The sequence below is a fragment of the Carassius auratus genome, unplaced genomic scaffold (assembly GCF_003368295.1).
Source record: "Carassius auratus strain Wakin unplaced genomic scaffold, ASM336829v1 scaf_tig00216332, whole genome shotgun sequence".
Classification (NCBI taxonomy): Eukaryota; Metazoa; Chordata; class Actinopteri; order Cypriniformes; family Cyprinidae; genus Carassius; species Carassius auratus.
In genome coordinates this window covers 807,501-826,377 of record NW_020528515.1, presented here as the reverse complement: position 1 = coordinate 826,377, position 18,877 = coordinate 807,501, and the positions used below count along the sequence as shown (strand labels likewise).

At 36.3% G+C, this 18,877-nt stretch overlaps 1 protein-coding gene across 1 annotated transcript in view; it reads left to right on the top strand.

Annotated features, from left to right (window-relative positions):
• The window catches only part of LOC113097609 (polycystin-1-like), a 77,306-nt gene that overhangs the window by 9,287 nt on the left and 49,142 nt on the right, over positions 1 to 18,877 (top strand). The window contains exons 2-10 of the mRNA XM_026262873.1: positions 5,428 to 5,499; positions 6,096 to 6,164; positions 6,825 to 6,896; positions 7,829 to 7,992; positions 8,133 to 8,413; positions 9,646 to 10,039; positions 11,557 to 11,734; positions 15,634 to 15,848; positions 17,414 to 17,535. Coding sequence (XP_026118658.1) covers positions 5,428 to 5,499; positions 6,096 to 6,164; positions 6,825 to 6,896; positions 7,829 to 7,992; positions 8,133 to 8,413; positions 9,646 to 10,039; positions 11,557 to 11,734; positions 15,634 to 15,848; positions 17,414 to 17,535 — 1,567 coding nt within the window. The remainder of the gene's footprint in view (positions 1 to 5,427; positions 5,500 to 6,095; positions 6,165 to 6,824; positions 6,897 to 7,828; positions 7,993 to 8,132; positions 8,414 to 9,645; positions 10,040 to 11,556; positions 11,735 to 15,633; positions 15,849 to 17,413; positions 17,536 to 18,877) is intronic.

Genomic DNA, 18,877 nt, shown 5'->3' with positions numbered 1-18,877 from the left:
GTTTGTGCAAAATTAGATGGCAAAAAAAAAAATGTCATTGTTCTGAGATGATAACTGGATTAACAATTCCAGAATATGCAATAATGCAATATTTAATAAATTTCATAACATGCTGATGTAAACAGTTCAGATGGTTGTCATGTGGCTAAGACGTAGCATACTACAATTTGAAAGTTTACCATTACCATCTTTCTAATGCATTGTGAACGTAACTTACATTGAGAGAGTGACATGGTGCAACAAAACCAGAACGTTCTACAGTCAACAAACATTGTAAATAATTTAAAGGAAAACTGATGTCACTATAGCTGGGTTTCCATCACCCTGATTTTATGTGCATTTTGAAGAATCGCATCAGAATCGAGTGATGGAAACACAGAATTTAGAATAAAAATGCCTTAATTCACAAAAAAGTGTTTACGCTCGCTTGAGGTGGTTTTTGACATGAGAGAAAAAGGGCTAATCCAAATAATGGGAAACGGAAATGCGTTTTGCAAATAAATTCCTCAATGCATGATGGGACGGTAAATCCTAAATAACCAGCAGACTGATCTCATTTCATAGCATCTGAAATATTGTTATGGTCATTTTGAAATGCCAGTATTTCTGTATAATTGTCTCTCAGCACTGTTAAACCACTGCGTTCCCAAACAGCAGCGTCCACCTCCGAAAGCAATGACCGCTTTCATTGTGTTGCGTCTGCTCGTTCTGAAGTGCAAGTCATTTATTATATAGGAAAATATTATTCAGTAGCTTCTCCTACTTTTCTTAGTGATGTATTGTGCCAGTTTATCAGGAAGTGATGATCTTGATCTCTTAAACTCTTTGGATGGAAACGGTGCTTGTTTGCAAATATTTTGCATGATATTTCATTTTTGCGCATAAGTTAAATTCGCAACTTTGGATGGAAACCTGGCTTTATATGACTTCCTCTGTCATAATCCTTTCATATTCCAGTCTTTTTGCAAGCTAGAGAGGCTGATATGAATCTCTTTAGCTGTGGAATGAAACACTCTCTGGGCTGTTTTGCCATCTTTCTTTCTGTCCGTTTGACTCTCTCTCTCTCTCTCTCTCTCTCTCACTCCTACTCGAAGTGGCACCAGACAGCCCTTCGGCCCTTATAAGGTGAAATCAGCATGCCTGGTAGAGTTAAACAGAACCATATGTCGCTCGCAGTCTCCCTCGCGCAGCTCCGCCAAGGGGCTCGGGCTCTGGCGCAGAGCTGCACACAGGAGCCTGACTTCTGCTAATATAAACTGAAGAGGTCACATTTATATGGTCATGTTCAGGCTGCACACTGGAGCTTTATGTTACAGAGAGAGAGGAAACGGTGTTCTGTGTTCATGCACATACTCATGCGCTGCAGTAACTTTATTTCGGCTCTAAAACGAATAGCTGATGTTATTGTGAATATGGATTTGTCATAATACCTCATTTCCATGCTCATGCCAGCTGTGAATCAGGATGTTTTCTGATCTCATGCATGAGGATCTTCTCAATGACATCATTAGGAACCTGGTTTTAGAAGCATGATGTCATAGTTGGATCTTCCAGTGGCTCATGGGATTGGTCACACAGAAACTACTTAACGCAGGAAGGAATGTTTAATTTGAAGTTAAATGGTGAAAATACATTAAAATCTTGTTTTGTCTTGTTTGTAAAATTTTGCTATGAGACATTTATTTGCAATAATACCTTTCTTTTCCTTTTTTCTTTTGATTTTAAGGTGAAATGGAACTTAAACATGCACTTTGATGCATAACACTCCCAGGGCATCCAAGATATAGATGAGTTTGTTTCTTCATTGAAACGGATTTGGAGAAACTTTGCATTATATTGCTAGCTCACCTCCTCTGGAAGTGAAATTTCAGCAAATGTACATTTGTGGGTGATCCGTTTCTTTAAAATATTTATGGACCATAGTCTTTATGTAGTTTATGGTATACATCCTAAAAACATACCATGGTACTTTTTGGTTGCTTTTGGTTTGTGGTGACTTGTGAGGCTTTCCTCCAGCTGTAGTTGTGAAGTAAGTGTGCATTCAGACAGTTCCCGTCTCTCTGTCCAGAGCTCACAGCAGAAAAACAGCAGAACCACAATCCGCTCTTGTCTGTTGAAGTGAATCTGGACGCTAAATCAAGCCTTTTCAACTGCTGCATGGAAAATCTGAGCCACACGTGAGAGCTACTTCATATTCCAGCGGCCGTTTTTCCAGCAATCAGGCGCACAAACACTGAAGCCCAAGTGGAAATCATCAGCTTCAGATCTTCCTTCTGCAATCAATAAACTAAACTAAATACATGAAGGAATGACATACAAATAAAGAGAGAAATCTCCAAAGCAAAGGTTTTAAGATAAATCCTGGGCGTTCCAGTTTCCATGTGTGTTTAATACGTGACCTTATTTAACTACTTGTACCTCATGTTAAAGTTTCTTTGACTAGAAGTGCATGAATATTAAACGAGGCAAGCGTTGTTCAGTTTATGATTGGTTGTTTGTTGCTTTTTTGTGAAACCCTGCCATTTGGGTTAAAAGAAGTGTTAGAAATTCAAATATAAAACTTCACTTAACGCAATTAAAATGGTGTTAAAGGTACAGGTTGCAGGACCTGCCACTAGAGGGCGCACTACCAAAACAATAACAATCGCGTGGTTTGATGACGCTAAGAAGGAGCGTGGAACGATGGGATTTGTTGTCTTCTACCCAACCGCTGCCGGCCATCAATCAGACGGAAAGATAAATCATGGATTTAACGCGAGTTCAACGATTTGCGCGAGTAGATTACATACAAAGTCAATGCAAAGACGCGATCAGACTATGGATCAGACGCGTCCTTGCGTGGGTCTAGAGATGCGATGCCCAGCGTTTGGCGTAAATTCCCCATAATACTAATCTTGTTGATCGTTATAATAGCATACGTTTTCAGCTGGACACAATATATAACACTAGCCTAGTGGTGTTTGGATATTTTACTGCAAATATCTTACAAATTGTACCTTTACTTTGAGGTTACAAGATGTTCATTTATCAGTTAGAATTGTGTGAAATCCCTTGAAACAGCTTGTACAGAAATTATTTAGCATCTAGCAATGGCATTATAATTGATTTTGCATGCCATACAAAGCACTTAGTTTAAATCATTAATTATATACACAATCTATTTTAAAGTATTTATTATAGAAATCTATACAATTAATGATTTTATATTTTATTAGATTTTTATGTGCATTTGACAGATACTTTTATCCTTATTTATTTATGTGTTTTTTTTTTTTGTAATCCAATGCTGGACCCATGTTTATTCAACCTTTTATGCTAAAGGTATTCCATTATCTTTATTATTTATTTGTTTTATAGTATTTATGTCAAAAACAGAACCATGGCATGCTTATAAAATCAAATTTGCAAATGTAAATGTATTCCTTTATTTAATGAAATTATTTTTACATAGTGTTATTAATATATTTATTGTAAATATTTTTTGTATGCAATTGACAGCCACTTTATCTAAAACAAATTGAATTCAAGGTTTTTATTTTATTTTATTTCATCTTAGGCATCAAACCTATGATCTTGGTGTTCTAGTGTCCGGTGTACATAAAATAACGTGTTATTATTTTATTAACTTATAGAAGTTGTTGCGGTCAGAAACAGGAATCAACTTCTCATTCTGACCAGGGTAAACTCAGACAAACCAGAATAAGTTCAAGGCAGAAGTTTTTCTCTGATTTCTGACATCTCACAACTGTGAGCTTAAGATACTATTTTCCATTCTAGTTGCTTGAATAAACTTTCGGAGACCCTTACACAACACGATATAAATCTGATTGTGCTCAAAATACACTCGGTCCCTCAGTGACTGACACACATGCGCTCCACTTTCATTCACTGTGCAGTGATAACATTCAGATTTGTTGCACACACACACACACACACACACAGGCTGTGTTATGTAAGGTGATGATGTGTAAGAACGCCTCCTATTAGTGAGGAATTGACACAGTAATGACTTTAGCAGAGGCTTTTCATCAGCATGGAGCGTCAGTCGAGTAAAACTCCTCCTCTTCTCTTACACAGTCTGTCTGGAATGGACAGATGTTTTCTTCTGGGAACAGAGTTCACACACACACACACACACACGTGCTGACACCCGTCTGTTGTGCAGATTGCATTATTGGTTTAATTGATTGGTGTGTTAATGGGAAAGACTGATTCTGATTGGTCCATTATCTTGATTTTGTTTGCACTTTACATCATGAGGGATGAACTTGGGTCTACGAAAAAAATGTGGGTTTAATAATTATTTCTTTATATAATGCATATGTTATAACGTATGCACTGTTCAAAAGTTTGGTAAATAATGTTTCTGAAAGAAATGAATACTTTTATTCAGAAGGATGCATTAAATTGATCAAAAGTGAAAGTAAAGACATTCATATTGTTGCAAAAGATTTCTGCTTCAAATCAGCGCTGTACTTTTCAATGTGTTACTCATCAAAGAGTTCTGAAAAAAGTCAGTTTCCACAAAAATATGAAGCAGCACAACTGTTTTCATCAACGTGAATTATTAGAAAAGATTCAGAGCACATGATTTCTGAAGGATCGTGTGACACTGAAGACTTCAGCTTTGATCACAGAAATATATTACATTTGAATATATATATATATATATATATATATATATATATATATATATATATATATATATATATATATATATATATATATTCAAATATAAAACTGTTATATTTTGTTATTGTAATATTACTTCAGAATATTACTGATTTTACTGTGTTTTGATTGAGTAAATACAGCTTTGATGAGTATAAAAGACAAAACCGGAGTTGCAATATACAGTATGGATCTTTTTAGATTAAACATGTTTCTGATATTTTCTTTGTGGTTCTTCAGATCAGAATATTGCTTTATTCTTCCTTAAATAAGCAGGAAATAGTAGAAATAATATTGGAAATGAAAAAAAGACAGTATGTAATGTCCATTTTCGGTGGTATACACAAAAATGCAATTGCAATCATTTCTTAATTTTTGCTATGTCTTTCTTTCTTTCTACACCAGTGTACAGTAATTGACGTTGTCATTGTGTGCCATGAAAGTACTCAAATTTGGGATTTGGGGAAGATTTCAAATTTCAGTCACATAAATCCATTGAATGATCCTTGTGATGTTGTACACAAGTCACAAACTACTTATATATAAGTATTGTATAATAGTTTCTGTGTTGCTTCAGTCTCCATTCACTTTTACCGTATGAAAAAGAGCAGCATGAACATTCTGCTAAACATCTCCTTTTGTGTTTCACAGAAGAAAGTCAGTCACACGGGTTAGAAACGGCTGACTTCTTCTCATCTTCCTCTGAGTCTGAGTGTGTGTGCATCTCTAAGCGTCTCTTTCTGGCTTCTGTTGCAGAGATCTGTCCAGAAACCACATTCTCTCGGTGGATTCCAGCCTCTTTGATCACCTCACCGCCCTCAAGGAGCTGTAAGTGCCACGTCTCTCGTGTGTGAGCGTGTGTGTGAGCGTGTGTGTGAGCGTGTGTGTGTGTGTGCTGGAGATGTTCGTCTGTAATAGGTGGTCTGGTGCAAACGTGAGTGTGTTTCTTCATGCTATAGGTATAGATTAATTACATTTTCCACAATAAAAATAAAGCTTCCTTTAAGAACCTATTCTCAGAAATTATTAAGAAATTATTCTCAGCCCATTTTCTCTCCTGATTATCATTACTGGAATGCAGTTGAATACTACCATAATTAGAGTTATGATTAGCAATGTAAATAATGTATCATGACATCTTTTAGACTATTTTATTTTAAGATGGCATCAGGTGTTGTCCCGCAGCGCTGTGATGGGTGCCGTGATCGTGCAGGTCTCTAATAGGAAGATGCCTGTTATAATCTTATGATCGAGGATTTCAATTACAAACTTTACATGCATGTGTTTATATTTATATATAGCTAATAAATATGCACAGTATACACATATATATTGTGTAAACACATTTATTATTATTTTATATGTGGAACTGAAGCTAACTGAAGCAGACACACTGTGTTTCAGTTGTCTGCTCTTCTCCTCAGGTATCTTCAGAGTAATCGTCTGGTCACTCTTCCTCACGGGATCTTGGACTGTGGGCCGCTAGCTGTGCTGTAAGTGTGTGTGTGTGTGTGTGTGTGGGCGGCTGTATGGTCTAGTTCCCAGACCGTTTTGGAGCTCATATGGTGAGAAAGTGTAGGCGGATCTTTCTGGAGTCTCTCCCGAACCACAGAGTCAAACGCTGAAGAAACTGAACGAACACACTCCACTCTTTCAGCTCAAACAAAAGCAGAAGAAACAGAAAGTGAAGTCATGTATCCAGACGTTCATCTTTGATAAAAACATCACACTTGCACCTCAGCTACAGTGTTTCTAACACACACACACACACACACACACATTGTTCGTTCAATCACAAGCCCGTTTACAACCAATTAAAAGTCATTGCTTCAGGCTTTGACTGCACCATTTCCTGCTCCCTTTCAGCACACACACACACACACTCACAAACACACACTCACACACACACACACACAATCACTCGCACACAGACACACACACTCACACCCACACACACACACACACACACCCACACACACACACACACACACACACACACACAAACGTCTGGTACACCAAAATCTCTCCAGAACTTTTCCATATGCTGCTCCAGCGGCTGAACAAGGGAACGATTATACTGAGAGGAAAAGAAAGAAGGAAACACTACTGAGGCTGAGAAATGATATTTATATAAATTCACTTTTGTCTTGCAGAGATTTGAGCAACAACCAGATCACCACCATCGAGGAGCGAACGTGTGATCATTTATTTAATTTAACTACGATGTGAGTATAAACACGCATGTGTTTCCAGTGTTGTGCTGTCCAAACCTGACAGAAAACCAATCTAGATCTTCATACAGATTTCATTCAACACACAAATAAACCACCTCTAAGACACAATTATTTATGTTTATGTCTGTTAATGCTTTAAAAGTGGTCATATAAATTGCATAATATTAAATAATATATCATTGCATCCTTTATTACAGCAACCATTTTTATTTTATTTAAATATTTTATTTAAATTAAATAATATATATCATCTTTAATTGCAGTAGAGATTACTCCAATAAAATATGTCATAATGTATGATTTATATTGCAAAGTACAATTACAGGTACTGTATACTTGGTGGTAGTTTTTGATTCCTGAATTTAATTTTAAAGTGTCTCCAGATGATTTGTTTTACAGTAATGAGAATCTGAAGAGGAAATGTGCTTGTCACGAAAATAATATCAGGGAATCCCAATGGCCCTAAACAGTATATTTATTGCATTTTATCGCAGTAATGTTTTGCTAAATTATAATGATTATATTTAAAAGAAACATTACGATTCTTTGCCCTTAGTGATTTAATGTTCACTTATCAGATGATTAAATGTTCTTATCCGAATTCTGGTGGCGTTCTTTAATTCTCTAAAGCTTTATTTCCTAGTACGGCGTTCCCTCCGTGACTTTTCAAGTAGCGCTTTCATACGCAGATTAAAATTCCCCGCTGAACGTCTTTCAGTTGCACTATAATTATAGATTAGAGTGTGTGTTGTGTTTCCTGGACTGATTAAACCGTGTACCATCATCTGTGTACACCTCAGACCAAACACGGCTCATGTCACACCCCGGGTCTCTTTAAATGACTCTCCTTATCACACGTCGCTGTTCGAGTCAGGGCCATGCAGTGTCTTCAGCCTGTGTGTGTTTGTGTAATGTTCCCTCAGAGATCTGAGCTTTAACCCGTTCGTCTGCGACTGTAAGCTGGTGCGTTTGGTGAGCTGGCTGCAGGACCAGGGCGTTCGAGTCAAGCGACCCGACTCTGTGCTCTGTGACCATCCGGCCGAGCTGAAGAACCAGCCGCTGCTCAACGTCAGTGTGCACACCTGCGGTGAGTGACAGGACACTGCTCTGGGAAGTGTGAAGAGTTTAGGCCAGTTACTTCTGAAGTATTTTATTTTTTGATAACCGTTTGAAGAGCTTTGACATGTCTGTTGCTGTCTCTCTCTCTCTCTCTCTCTCATCTCTCAGGCCTGACGTACGCTGGATGTCTGCAGGACGAGGAGCATGTGGCAGGTGTGGAGCTGGTCATCTTCTCCTCCTCCACTCCAGGGCCGTTCTCACGTGAGGAGTGCAACTCGAAGTGCTTCCACGAGAGCCAGCGCTACGGCGGTCTGGGACAGCAGAGAGAGTGTCTGTGCAGCACCAACTCTGAGCCCAATTACATCAGCGAGTCCCAGTGTTCGGCCGCCTGCTCCGACCCGCTGGTCATGAAGGAGTGCCGCTGGACTGTGGCCAGGGACGTCTTTCAGGTGCAGACTGTTACATTGCCGTATAGTCATACAGGTTTAGATGAGCTCACATATGGGATGAATTCAAATTCAAATGCTTTTTATGTTCCTGATTAGAGTTAATGCGTTATAGTCAAGTAGCCAACTAGGTGAACCCGGAAATGTTGAATACACCAAAGTTTTATTGCAGAAATGTGAAGTATGGGTCCCCAGTATACAGAAACTACCGGATGCTAATTTACATATGTTGAGCAATTTGCATAATTAGCATTATAAGCATTATTAGCTTAATCGTCTATTTTGACCACATATTTTGCACTGAATGGCCAATTTCTACAATATGTGAGTGGTTTTAGAGGTTTTAGAGGATGCTGATTTCATCTCAGGCTTTTTCATACTTCAAAATGGAAATTCTATAACAAATTTGGATATTAGACAAATTTTTTATTAATTTCGGACAAAATTTTAGGCCATTTTCATGGTAAACAAAATAATCTAACATTTCAGAATCATGAGTGCTCTTGTGAATTTATTATATTATTATAAATCATGGTACACTAAAAATACCTGGATTGTGGTCTATTCCTGGTGGATTTTTAAAAGTATATAACCGTGCACACTTTTTGGGTGTAATATTACCCATGATGCAATGTGCTGTGAGGTGAAATAGCATACTGCATGCTAAAAAGTGGTTTCGATGTGAATTCAGAATGTGAGAAATGGTTCTAATTCAGAATTCTGGAAACCTAAATAATAATACAAAGAAAACTTATGTGTGTTCTGATTTTGTCAAAGGTTGCACAAAACAACAAATAGCACAACTTCTCTAGTCAGCTACTGATTCTTTTGACTGATTCATTAAGAAGAACTGACTCAAAGAATCAGTCAAACGTTTAGATTCACTAAGATATATTTATAATTAAATAATTACTTTTATTCAGCAAGGATATATCAAATGAATCAAAACTATTAGTAAAAACATTTATAATGGTACTAAAGTCTTCTATTTCAAATTAGAACATTTTCATCAAAGAAATGTTTTGTGATTTCTGAATTCAGCTTTGCATCACAGCAATAAATTACATTTTACAATATATTTACCGTTATTTTGAAACTGTAATAATATTTCACAGTATTACTGTTTTTACTGTATTTTAGTAGTATAAATTGCTAGTATAAAAGCAGCCTTGATGCGCAGAAGAGATTTTTTTCCAAAAATGTGTCATCGTAGTTTGAATATGCTCCATCCACAGGTGAATTTCTCCGCCTCTCTCGCTTCTCGCCGTGTGTCCGTCCATTCAGAGGCTGTCCTGTCTGTCGCCTCGTCCGTCTCCCCTGCTTCTTTCTCATGGGACTTCGGTGACCTTTCACCCCGGGTAAACACCTCTACGCCCAACACCACGGCGAGGCATAAGTACGGTGTCCCGGGACGGTACCAGGCTCAGGTGAGTCTCTCAGCGGGTCACCAGGAGATCGTGGCGCAGGGGAACGTGAGCGTGGAGCTGCCCCCTCGACTCGAGCTCCACTGCCCCCAGCTCATAGTGGCCAATCAGAGCCTGGAGGAGGCGGTCTCTCTGGTCAATTGGGGCGGAGTGGGCGTTAACGTGGACTGGAGGATCAGGAAGGATGGGAGAGAGATAGCAAGAGGTACAAGACAAAAACATACGCTCTGTTCTAACACCACTTTTTTACAAACATATCAGAATGATTTCTGAAGGATCATGTGACACTGAAGACTGGAGGAATGATGCTGAAAATACAAAGTAAATCAAATAAATTATATTTGTAATTATATTTAAATAGATAGCAGTTTTTTTGAATGAAATAGTATAATAATAAAGTAATAATATTTATCAATATTACAGTTTTTACTGTATTTTTGATCAAGTAAATGTGCAATTCATGATTATATTATATTATATTATATTATATTATATTATATTATATTATATTATATTATATTATATTATATTATATTATTAAAATAAAGCATTAGTAATTGGTTGATTTTTGTTTTTGTTTTCCCCCTGTGGTCTGAGCTAAATAATACAATAATAATATAATAATAAACACAATTAATGATACTGCTGTCATCAGATTTTATATTGATTAAAATCATTTTTTTAGCACTGAATGAAGAACAATTCATAATAAACATTTTTCTGCCATTTTGGACAGATGTTTTTCACTAGAAATGCTGTCTGGACAGAGAGCTCACTACTGTACGTACAGTCACATACAAACTGGTGATGACACATTCTCACTGTATGTCACCACGGCTCAGATATAACACGCTCTGAAGTGACCATGGGACTCTCTCTTAAAATATCCTGCCTTTCATGATCTTTCGAGCCATAAAGGTTCTGTCTCTGACACAAAGCAAGGCGATTCTCTCGTTTGTTCATCAGCCCTGCAGAGATCTGTCCATCATTGTTTGCTTTGAGAGAACAGATAAAGAGCAGCGAGAAGAAAACAGCTGCAGAAGCAGAGCTGAGCGGAGGAGATCTTTACTGATTTACTTACAGCAGGAAAAACAATGCCTAATGCAACTTAGCTTTTAAACATTCGCTCATCGGCTTTTAAGCATTTTGTTGTCTACATCCAATTACATTCATCTGTCACTTGGTAGAAGCTCATGAAATTAGATATCAACATGAAAAAGTTGAATGAGATCATCAAAAAAACAGGAATGAAACTAATTCTTAATAATAAGATTTTAAATAGATGACATTTAATATAGGTTAATGACCTATAAAATTACGTTTAATTTTAATAAACCGTGTTTTGTACAGTAAGCTTTTTTGTTGTTGCACTGAAATCTCAGTGGTATGTTGATTTGCATTTTATGTTCATGTTTTAATCTCTTTCAGCATATTTAGCATATGATATTTGCCCTTGTTTGTTCATGTTAATATTAATTAATTCTGAATGAATGGTTAATATTTGCTGTAGTCTTTTGTATTAATGAAACTGTGAATTTTCCCAATCATCCAGTTAAACTCACAATATAACTGTTTTTACTGTATTTTTAACCCAATAAAATGCAGCTTTGTTGAAATTTATGTGTTTTTTCCAAAAACATATTCATCATATCATATATATTCTTGCTGTTTAGAATTGTTCTGTATGATATGCTTCTGAAGTGTAGCTCTCTGCTCCTTTAGCGGAGCCGCTGTGTTTGCCAGATGCGATCCATCACGCTGACTCGTCCCGCTGTTTCCTGTTGGTGTCGGAGGAAGTCAGCTGGTCAGATGCTCGGAGGAATTGTTCAGCTCGTGGAGGGGAGCTCGCCGTGGTGCATTCCCAAACCGTCCGGGACCTTCTGGCCCCTCGGATCACACAGTGAGTCAGAAACTGTTTCAACTGTTGTTCTGAAACCTCTGTGGGCATTGATTCAAAATTCCAAAGTTCTAAATCCAAAATTCCAAAATCTATTATCTTGTTACTTTGTATCGGAGGATTCCGTCTCAGAGATCTGGCTTTCATGTGATTTACTCATGTGTTCAAATTCCGTCACATTTCACTATTAAATTCTATCTCCTAAAGATGCTGAATTAAGACACTTGCGCTGCCAGTGCAACGTTTCCCATTGAGAGCTGTGCCACTTTTTGAACGCCGCTCACTTTCTCTTCACTCACGTCCAGTCCTCTAGAAGGTGACTCTGAAACAGCAGCAGGGCACCATGGGATATGCCTTTTAAAGTCACCCTCAGAGCTGCCCAGTTTATGACCTGCAGCAAAAAGACTGAAAAGTGTGAGTTCCTCACAGGAACAGACAGAAAGGGCAGAACGTTCACAGCCAAAGAGCAGACGCAGATCTTGATTTTAAAATGTTTTGATGTTTGTGTGTGTATTTTGCAATGCACTGCCTTTGTTTGGGCTTGTAATGTAATTTTCAGGCACTTAATGAACATTTCTGCCTTGCTCTGCTTCATCTAGTTTGTTGTGTTCATCTCTTCTCTCTCTTGTTGTACACTGAGCACCAGGAGCGAAGAGAGCAGTTAATAGCTCATTTAGTTTTCTATAATGAAGTCACAGGTTTGCCTTCAGAGACGGAGCTGATGTTCACCTGTAATCTCTCTGCCGAGCATGTCAACTCTCAATCCTGGTTTGTTTTCAAAACACCTGATCGTGAAATAATAGGAATTTATTACATTTTCTTGGACAGTAACACATACTGTGTTTCTTAAGTCAAAAACACATTTATTTATATAGCGTTCTACACGATATGAATTATTTCAAAGCAGCTTCACAGTAATAAGCAGTACTAATGTTGCAAAATTCATCAGTTATGAGAAGATTGTATAGTCTGAGCGTCGCTATGTCGAGTGAGCCGCAGCTTTGCTGTAAGCCAGTGTTATATCATGCTATATGATTTCAAATTGACTGGCTTGTAAACGTCACATTAAAAAAATAGCTCATTTGGACATGATTGGACTAAATGGGAAGTCCTTTCTGCTGGTGATTATTGTTATTATTCATCAGCAGTGCACAAAATGTGTAGAGCCTAAAATGCAAAGTTGATATTCACAATTACAACTTAATTATGACCGATTTTCTTTTGACTTTTCCTACTCCGGGAATCATTTCCTAGGGGTGTTAATGAGACTGTGGAGGTGTTCATGTGTGTGGATCGTCGAGCTGATCCAAACCTCTCTGGATTCATTAACTCTCCTTTCCCATCATACTCCAGTCTTACAATTACAATTCTGATATTCACAGATATATTATGTTCATAAATATTTAGTCTTGATACAAACTTAAAGTTTGAGTACTGCATTTGTTTTGACTGGATTTGTTTCTCATGATATTTTAGAAATCTTTTGATGTAAAGGCTTATTCTTTGAATACTGAAAGGAGTTTTGTAGCATTTTATTTATTAGTTTGAACGTTTTCATGCATTTTTAAAAGATTTTTTAAAAAACAATGAACAACACTTTCTTTGACACAAAAACTTTCCTTGACAATGACATGGTCCTGTTCAAACAAGAAAACACACACACACAAGAAACATTTAAAAAAAAAAATTTATGATTTTGTAGAATATATAAAAAAAGATTTGTATTTATTTAAATGTTTTCATGCATTTTTTAACAATTAAACATTTTAAAGTGATCTTTATTTATATGTTTATTTAAAAACAATTATAGTTTGGAACATTATTATGTTTATTTAATAATAAAATATATATTAATTTTTGATATTTCTTTTTTGATATTTATTTATTTACATTTTTAAATGAGGTGTCTAAAAGGAAAAGCATGTTCCTTCAACACTAGTTTTAAAAAGCATCCCAGGATGCACTTTTCGTCGCTGGAATCCAGACATAGAAAGAGTTTTTTCCTCACTAGGTCATTACATTCATTCAGTGTTTTCACAACTTCAAAATTATAATAAAATGTGAAAACTAGAAAAATAAGTGTAAGTGTCCAAACTCTCAACCGTATGTGTGCAACTTTCTTCTTTAGCAATGAAATATTTACAGGTGTGAACACACACACTCACTCTCTCTGTGGTGTTACACATCTGCTGAAACACAGCTGTGGGAATATGTTACAGTTCCAGGAGAGGGGAGACACCAGTTCTATGTGTTTATGTGCGTTTAACTATGCGAGGGTGTGTGTGTGTGTGTGTGTGTGTGTTTCCTGTCTTCTGTTCCACACCCATCATTAATTTGAGGGCAGAGCTTCCACTTACCAGAGCAAGTGAGAGAGAGAGAGAACGAGTGTTGGAGGAAGTGTGTTTTCTATCTCTTAACCTGCTCCAGATGGACCACATACCCTGAACACACACACACACACACAGTCTTATGTAAGAACGCACAAGCAAACAGACCACTTTTTATTGTTTCTTCGTTCTTTTCGTTGTGTTTTTGTCCCTCTCTTTTCCTCCCTGATTTTTTCTCTTTCATTTGTAGTTTTAACAGATGTGAGAAGCTGGATTCAGCGTGTGTGTGTGTGTGTGTGTGTGTGTGTGTGTGTGTGTGTGTGTGTAATAGGGCTGTGGTGTTACTGGTGGTATGGTGTGGGCGGAACAGTTGCGCTGGGACCCTTGATGTCCAAACCCTCCCTCTTCATTTGTGAATGTCATGCAGTTAAATAATTATGAAAAACAGAGAAAATGTTTGCCATGCTATTTATTTATAATCTTTTAAATTAAATAATTCAAATTCTTTAGAAGAATGTTCTTAAATATATATCAAAGAAAATATTTGAGAACTTTTTAAGAATTCTTCAATAATCTGAACATTCTTAAGAATATCTTATGAAATCATCTGTAGAACTTTTTTCAAAAGATTTGGTGTTTCTAAAGTCTGATGTGGTGTTATTTTACTATAATTCTTTTTTTTTAATTAATATTTTGAATTTGCTTTTATCTTTATGTTTTCAGTTTCTAAATTTTACTTTTTCGCACACTGTAGTTTTTTATTATTATAATTTTTTGTTAGTTTTTCTGCATAGGTTTAATTTTTTTTTTTCGTTGTTGTTGTTTTAAGTATTTTTTTTAGACAGTTACCAAAGCAAAATTTTGCATTTTTGTTTAGTTTACGTTTTCATTTAATATTTATGTTTTTATTGTATTTCAGCAAACATATGTGTTTTTAAAAGTTTTAGTTTAGTATAATAACCCTGCTCTAAAATGCATTAAAATATCACATTTCAAGTGATAAATCACATTGTTCAATACATTTTTACAGGAATTTTGGGGAAATATAATTGAGCTGTTGTCGTATGATGATTTTGGCACTGGGGCCAATTCTGTCCCGCTTTCCATCACTGTTTTCATGTCTCGTTTGAAGGCAAATGAAACTTCAAAATGATCAGCGTCCCGTCGGGTTCAATAACGCATCATTAAGGCACACATTCCCCTCGGCTGCTGCTTTATTAGGGTTATTGAAGCTCAGAACGCACTATGCATAAAACATCGCATTCGCCTCGCATTAACGTCCTGTGTGTGTTTGAATCCAACGGGAGGCTCATGGGAAAGAAAAATCACAAGCGACATCTCTTTAAAATCTCAGTCGCTGCTTCTGGATGGTATAATGAGAATAAATGGAGAGCGAAAGCAATAGTTGGGCCGGCAGTCATAGTTCTGTCATCATTTATTCACGTCATTCTGAATCTGTGCAAACAAGAGAAATGTGTTCTGTTCCCTTTTCTTTACTGAGCTGGTCCTTCAGGCCCGGGAGCAGCACTGGGCTCTGGTTTGTGATGTTGTGTGTGTGTTGTGTGTGTGTTTCAGGGAGCGTGGCGTGTGGTTGGGTTTGAGCGATCAGTACTCTCCCCGTGTCCTGCGCTGGGTGGACGGTTCGGAGGTCCTGACGGGCGAGGAGGGCACGAGGGACCGGGCCACACTGACGCCTGGGAAAGTGTGTGTGTCACTGGACGGCAGCGGGCAGCCCAGCTCACACTCCTGCACCGCCAGACGAGCGTTCGCCTGCCAGTTCACACGCCACGGTACACAACACCACACACACCTCCGGCTCTGTAGTCTGCATAGCACACACACTAGCTAGTATGCATCAGTTCAATTGGTGCATCTTAAAAACATTACAAAAAATGCTTGCATGTGCACTGTTTTCAGCATTTTTATTGCTCATAACTTTTTGCAATATGGATGAGGAGTGACATCTGCTCTAGTTCTTTGTAAATTAATTAATGAATCTCTAGATCTAATAAAGTATTTTAATATGGATATGGCCAACTTGCATACTATATAGTATGCATTATTTAAATTGCTGCAGCCCAAATGTGAAAATCTATACTATTATAATTTTAGGTGGATCTGTGTATAATTTAGCTAATATTACCCACAATATTTCTTTAAGAAATAATTCTAATGTGCAATATGAAGAGTGATATTTGCACTTGTTCTTAATTTCATTTTTTGTTCATATTCTTTTTGTGAACAAAAAGGTTTATATATATATATATATATATATATATATATATATATAATTTTAAAATATGAATCATTAAAAATACATTTTATTAATTTATTAATGAGTTAAAAATAAAATGATGCTTAATATTAAAAGTACTTTGTAACCGTAATATTCTCATTTTGTGTCATTTTTAAATCATGTCGAGTTTTGGCACATTCGCACTTTATACAATCTAGATTATTTTGAAGCAGCTTGTTCTTTATATTTCTTTATGATCAGTTACAGCATACAGTTCAAATGCAACACTCATAAATGTTAAAAGTAATTCAGCTGTAAGCAGCTTTATAGAAAGCAATATTTTCATTATTTAGCCCAGTTTAATTCAGTGGTGATTTAGTTTAGTTCAATAACAGTTATAAAGTAGTTATAAAGCAGCTCTACAGAGTGTCATTACCCAGCTCAGTTCAGCTCAAATTGTGCTTTAATGATAAGAAAATAAAATAATATGACTATGAATATGAGATTGTGATGTGGCCTACATGTCTGATTAGCACTGAGCGAGTCAAATAAACTGAAGCCAGTTATTCCTGCTGAAGTCTGATTGGTCAAGGTAGTTGCCCTGCTCCAATCACGTCACTCGAAGCACATGAGCAGAGTTCAGATTGATACAGAATGAAGTAAATCACATTTCATTTATATTTCCACTGAAAATGCCCCTGCAGTGGCTGTTGCTGCTTCGAAGGTCTGCATAGTTTTACTGCATGAGATGAAATTCAGATCTTCAATTCCCAAATAACAGGGGCACTGAAAAATGAAAAGTTCTTTTGAATTGAAATGGCAGAGGTATTATGTCACGGCATGCAGTTATTCTCTTAGCACCCAGATGAGCTTATTTCACTCATTATTCTCTGCCTGATGTGATTTTCAGCTTTTTTCTTTTCATTAAAGTATTGAACAGCTCAGAACGGTGATGCATGGAAAGACATGCACCAGAGCTTCGGTCAGTAACACTGCAGCTGTGTGTGTGTGTGTGTGTGTGCTCAGCTGTACACATGCAGAAGAGTGTCTGATGTGATAGTGAGAGCTGATGGGACAGAGTCTTCTCAGCAGGAGATAAGCGTCTGTGTTTGTCTGCAGTGTGTGTTCCTGACGCCGCTGTGTATGCAGTGGGCACCGCTGTGTTTCAATCCCACAGTCCTCTGAGCAGCCTCGCAGCGACACACTCCTCGGTGCCCAACACACCCGCCAGGAGCGTCGAGGTACATGCACACACACACACAAACACACACACACACACACAAACACAAAAATAGTTTTTTGTACTAGGAGAAATTCTAAGAATTCACTCAAATTATAAAGGTTTTATTGTAATGTTATAAGAAGCCTGTTTGTGTATTGTTTGTTTCTTTCTTAAATCACTCCATTTATATAAAGTTATTGTAATTTTTGGTATTTTTACCATGAATATTAGAAATACAGTCATATTTAAAGATATTAAATACTGTATTTTTTTATTGTTGTAAAAAGTATATTTGTATTATTTGGTATAAAATGCAATTATTGAATAATCATGCACACTTTATCCTAAAAACTTAATTTGTATTTTCAAAAATTAAAATGCAATAAATAAATGATTATAAATCAATGAACAAATTATATTATACATTTTAAATATCTTCATTTATATTTTCATTCAGAGAAATGCAATAAATAAATGTTTTTAAAAATATATGTACATACAGTATTAGTGCTGTCAAAAGATTATTTGCAATTAATCGCATCCAAAATAAAAGTTTTTGTTTACATAATATATGTGTGTGTACTTTGTATATTCATTATTTATATATAAATACACACACGTATAGTATATAATTTTTCTTATATTGACATAGTAAATAAAACATGTTAAATATATCATAAATATATTTAATGTATAAACAACATATTTTTTCTTACAATTATACATGCATGAGTTTGTATTTATATATACATAATAAATATACAGCGTGCACACACACATATTATGTGAACAAAAACTTTTATTTTGGAAGTGATTAATCATTTGACATCACTAGTACATACATATATATTTATTTATTTAAAATATTAACTGTATTCATATTTTCGCTCAGACAAATTCTTGGACAATTTAAAGATCTTAAATATTTTTTTTTGTGTAATGTTGTATGACAACACAAAATATGTGAAATAAGGTGTAAAACTTTTTTTTTAAATAAACTTTACAATTTAGTATTTTCACCAGGACAAATTCTGTGACTTGAATCACATTGAAAGATCATGTATTCATTAGAATACATCATTATATGATCAGAAAGAAATATATGAAGCCATTTGTGCACTTTTTTTTTGTCGTGTTTTGTTATCTTTTGATGTAAAATAGTATAAAATAATATAAAATAGTTATGTTATGACACTGTGGTGATTCATGCATAATCTGGTCTGAGCTTTGGTTTAGTGATGTTGACATATTTCCCTGCATGTGTGTGTGTGTGTGTGTGTGTGTGTGTGTGTGTGTGTGTGTGTGTGTGCGTGCGTGCGTGTGTGTGTGTGTGTGTGTGTGTGTGTGTGTGTGTGTGTGTG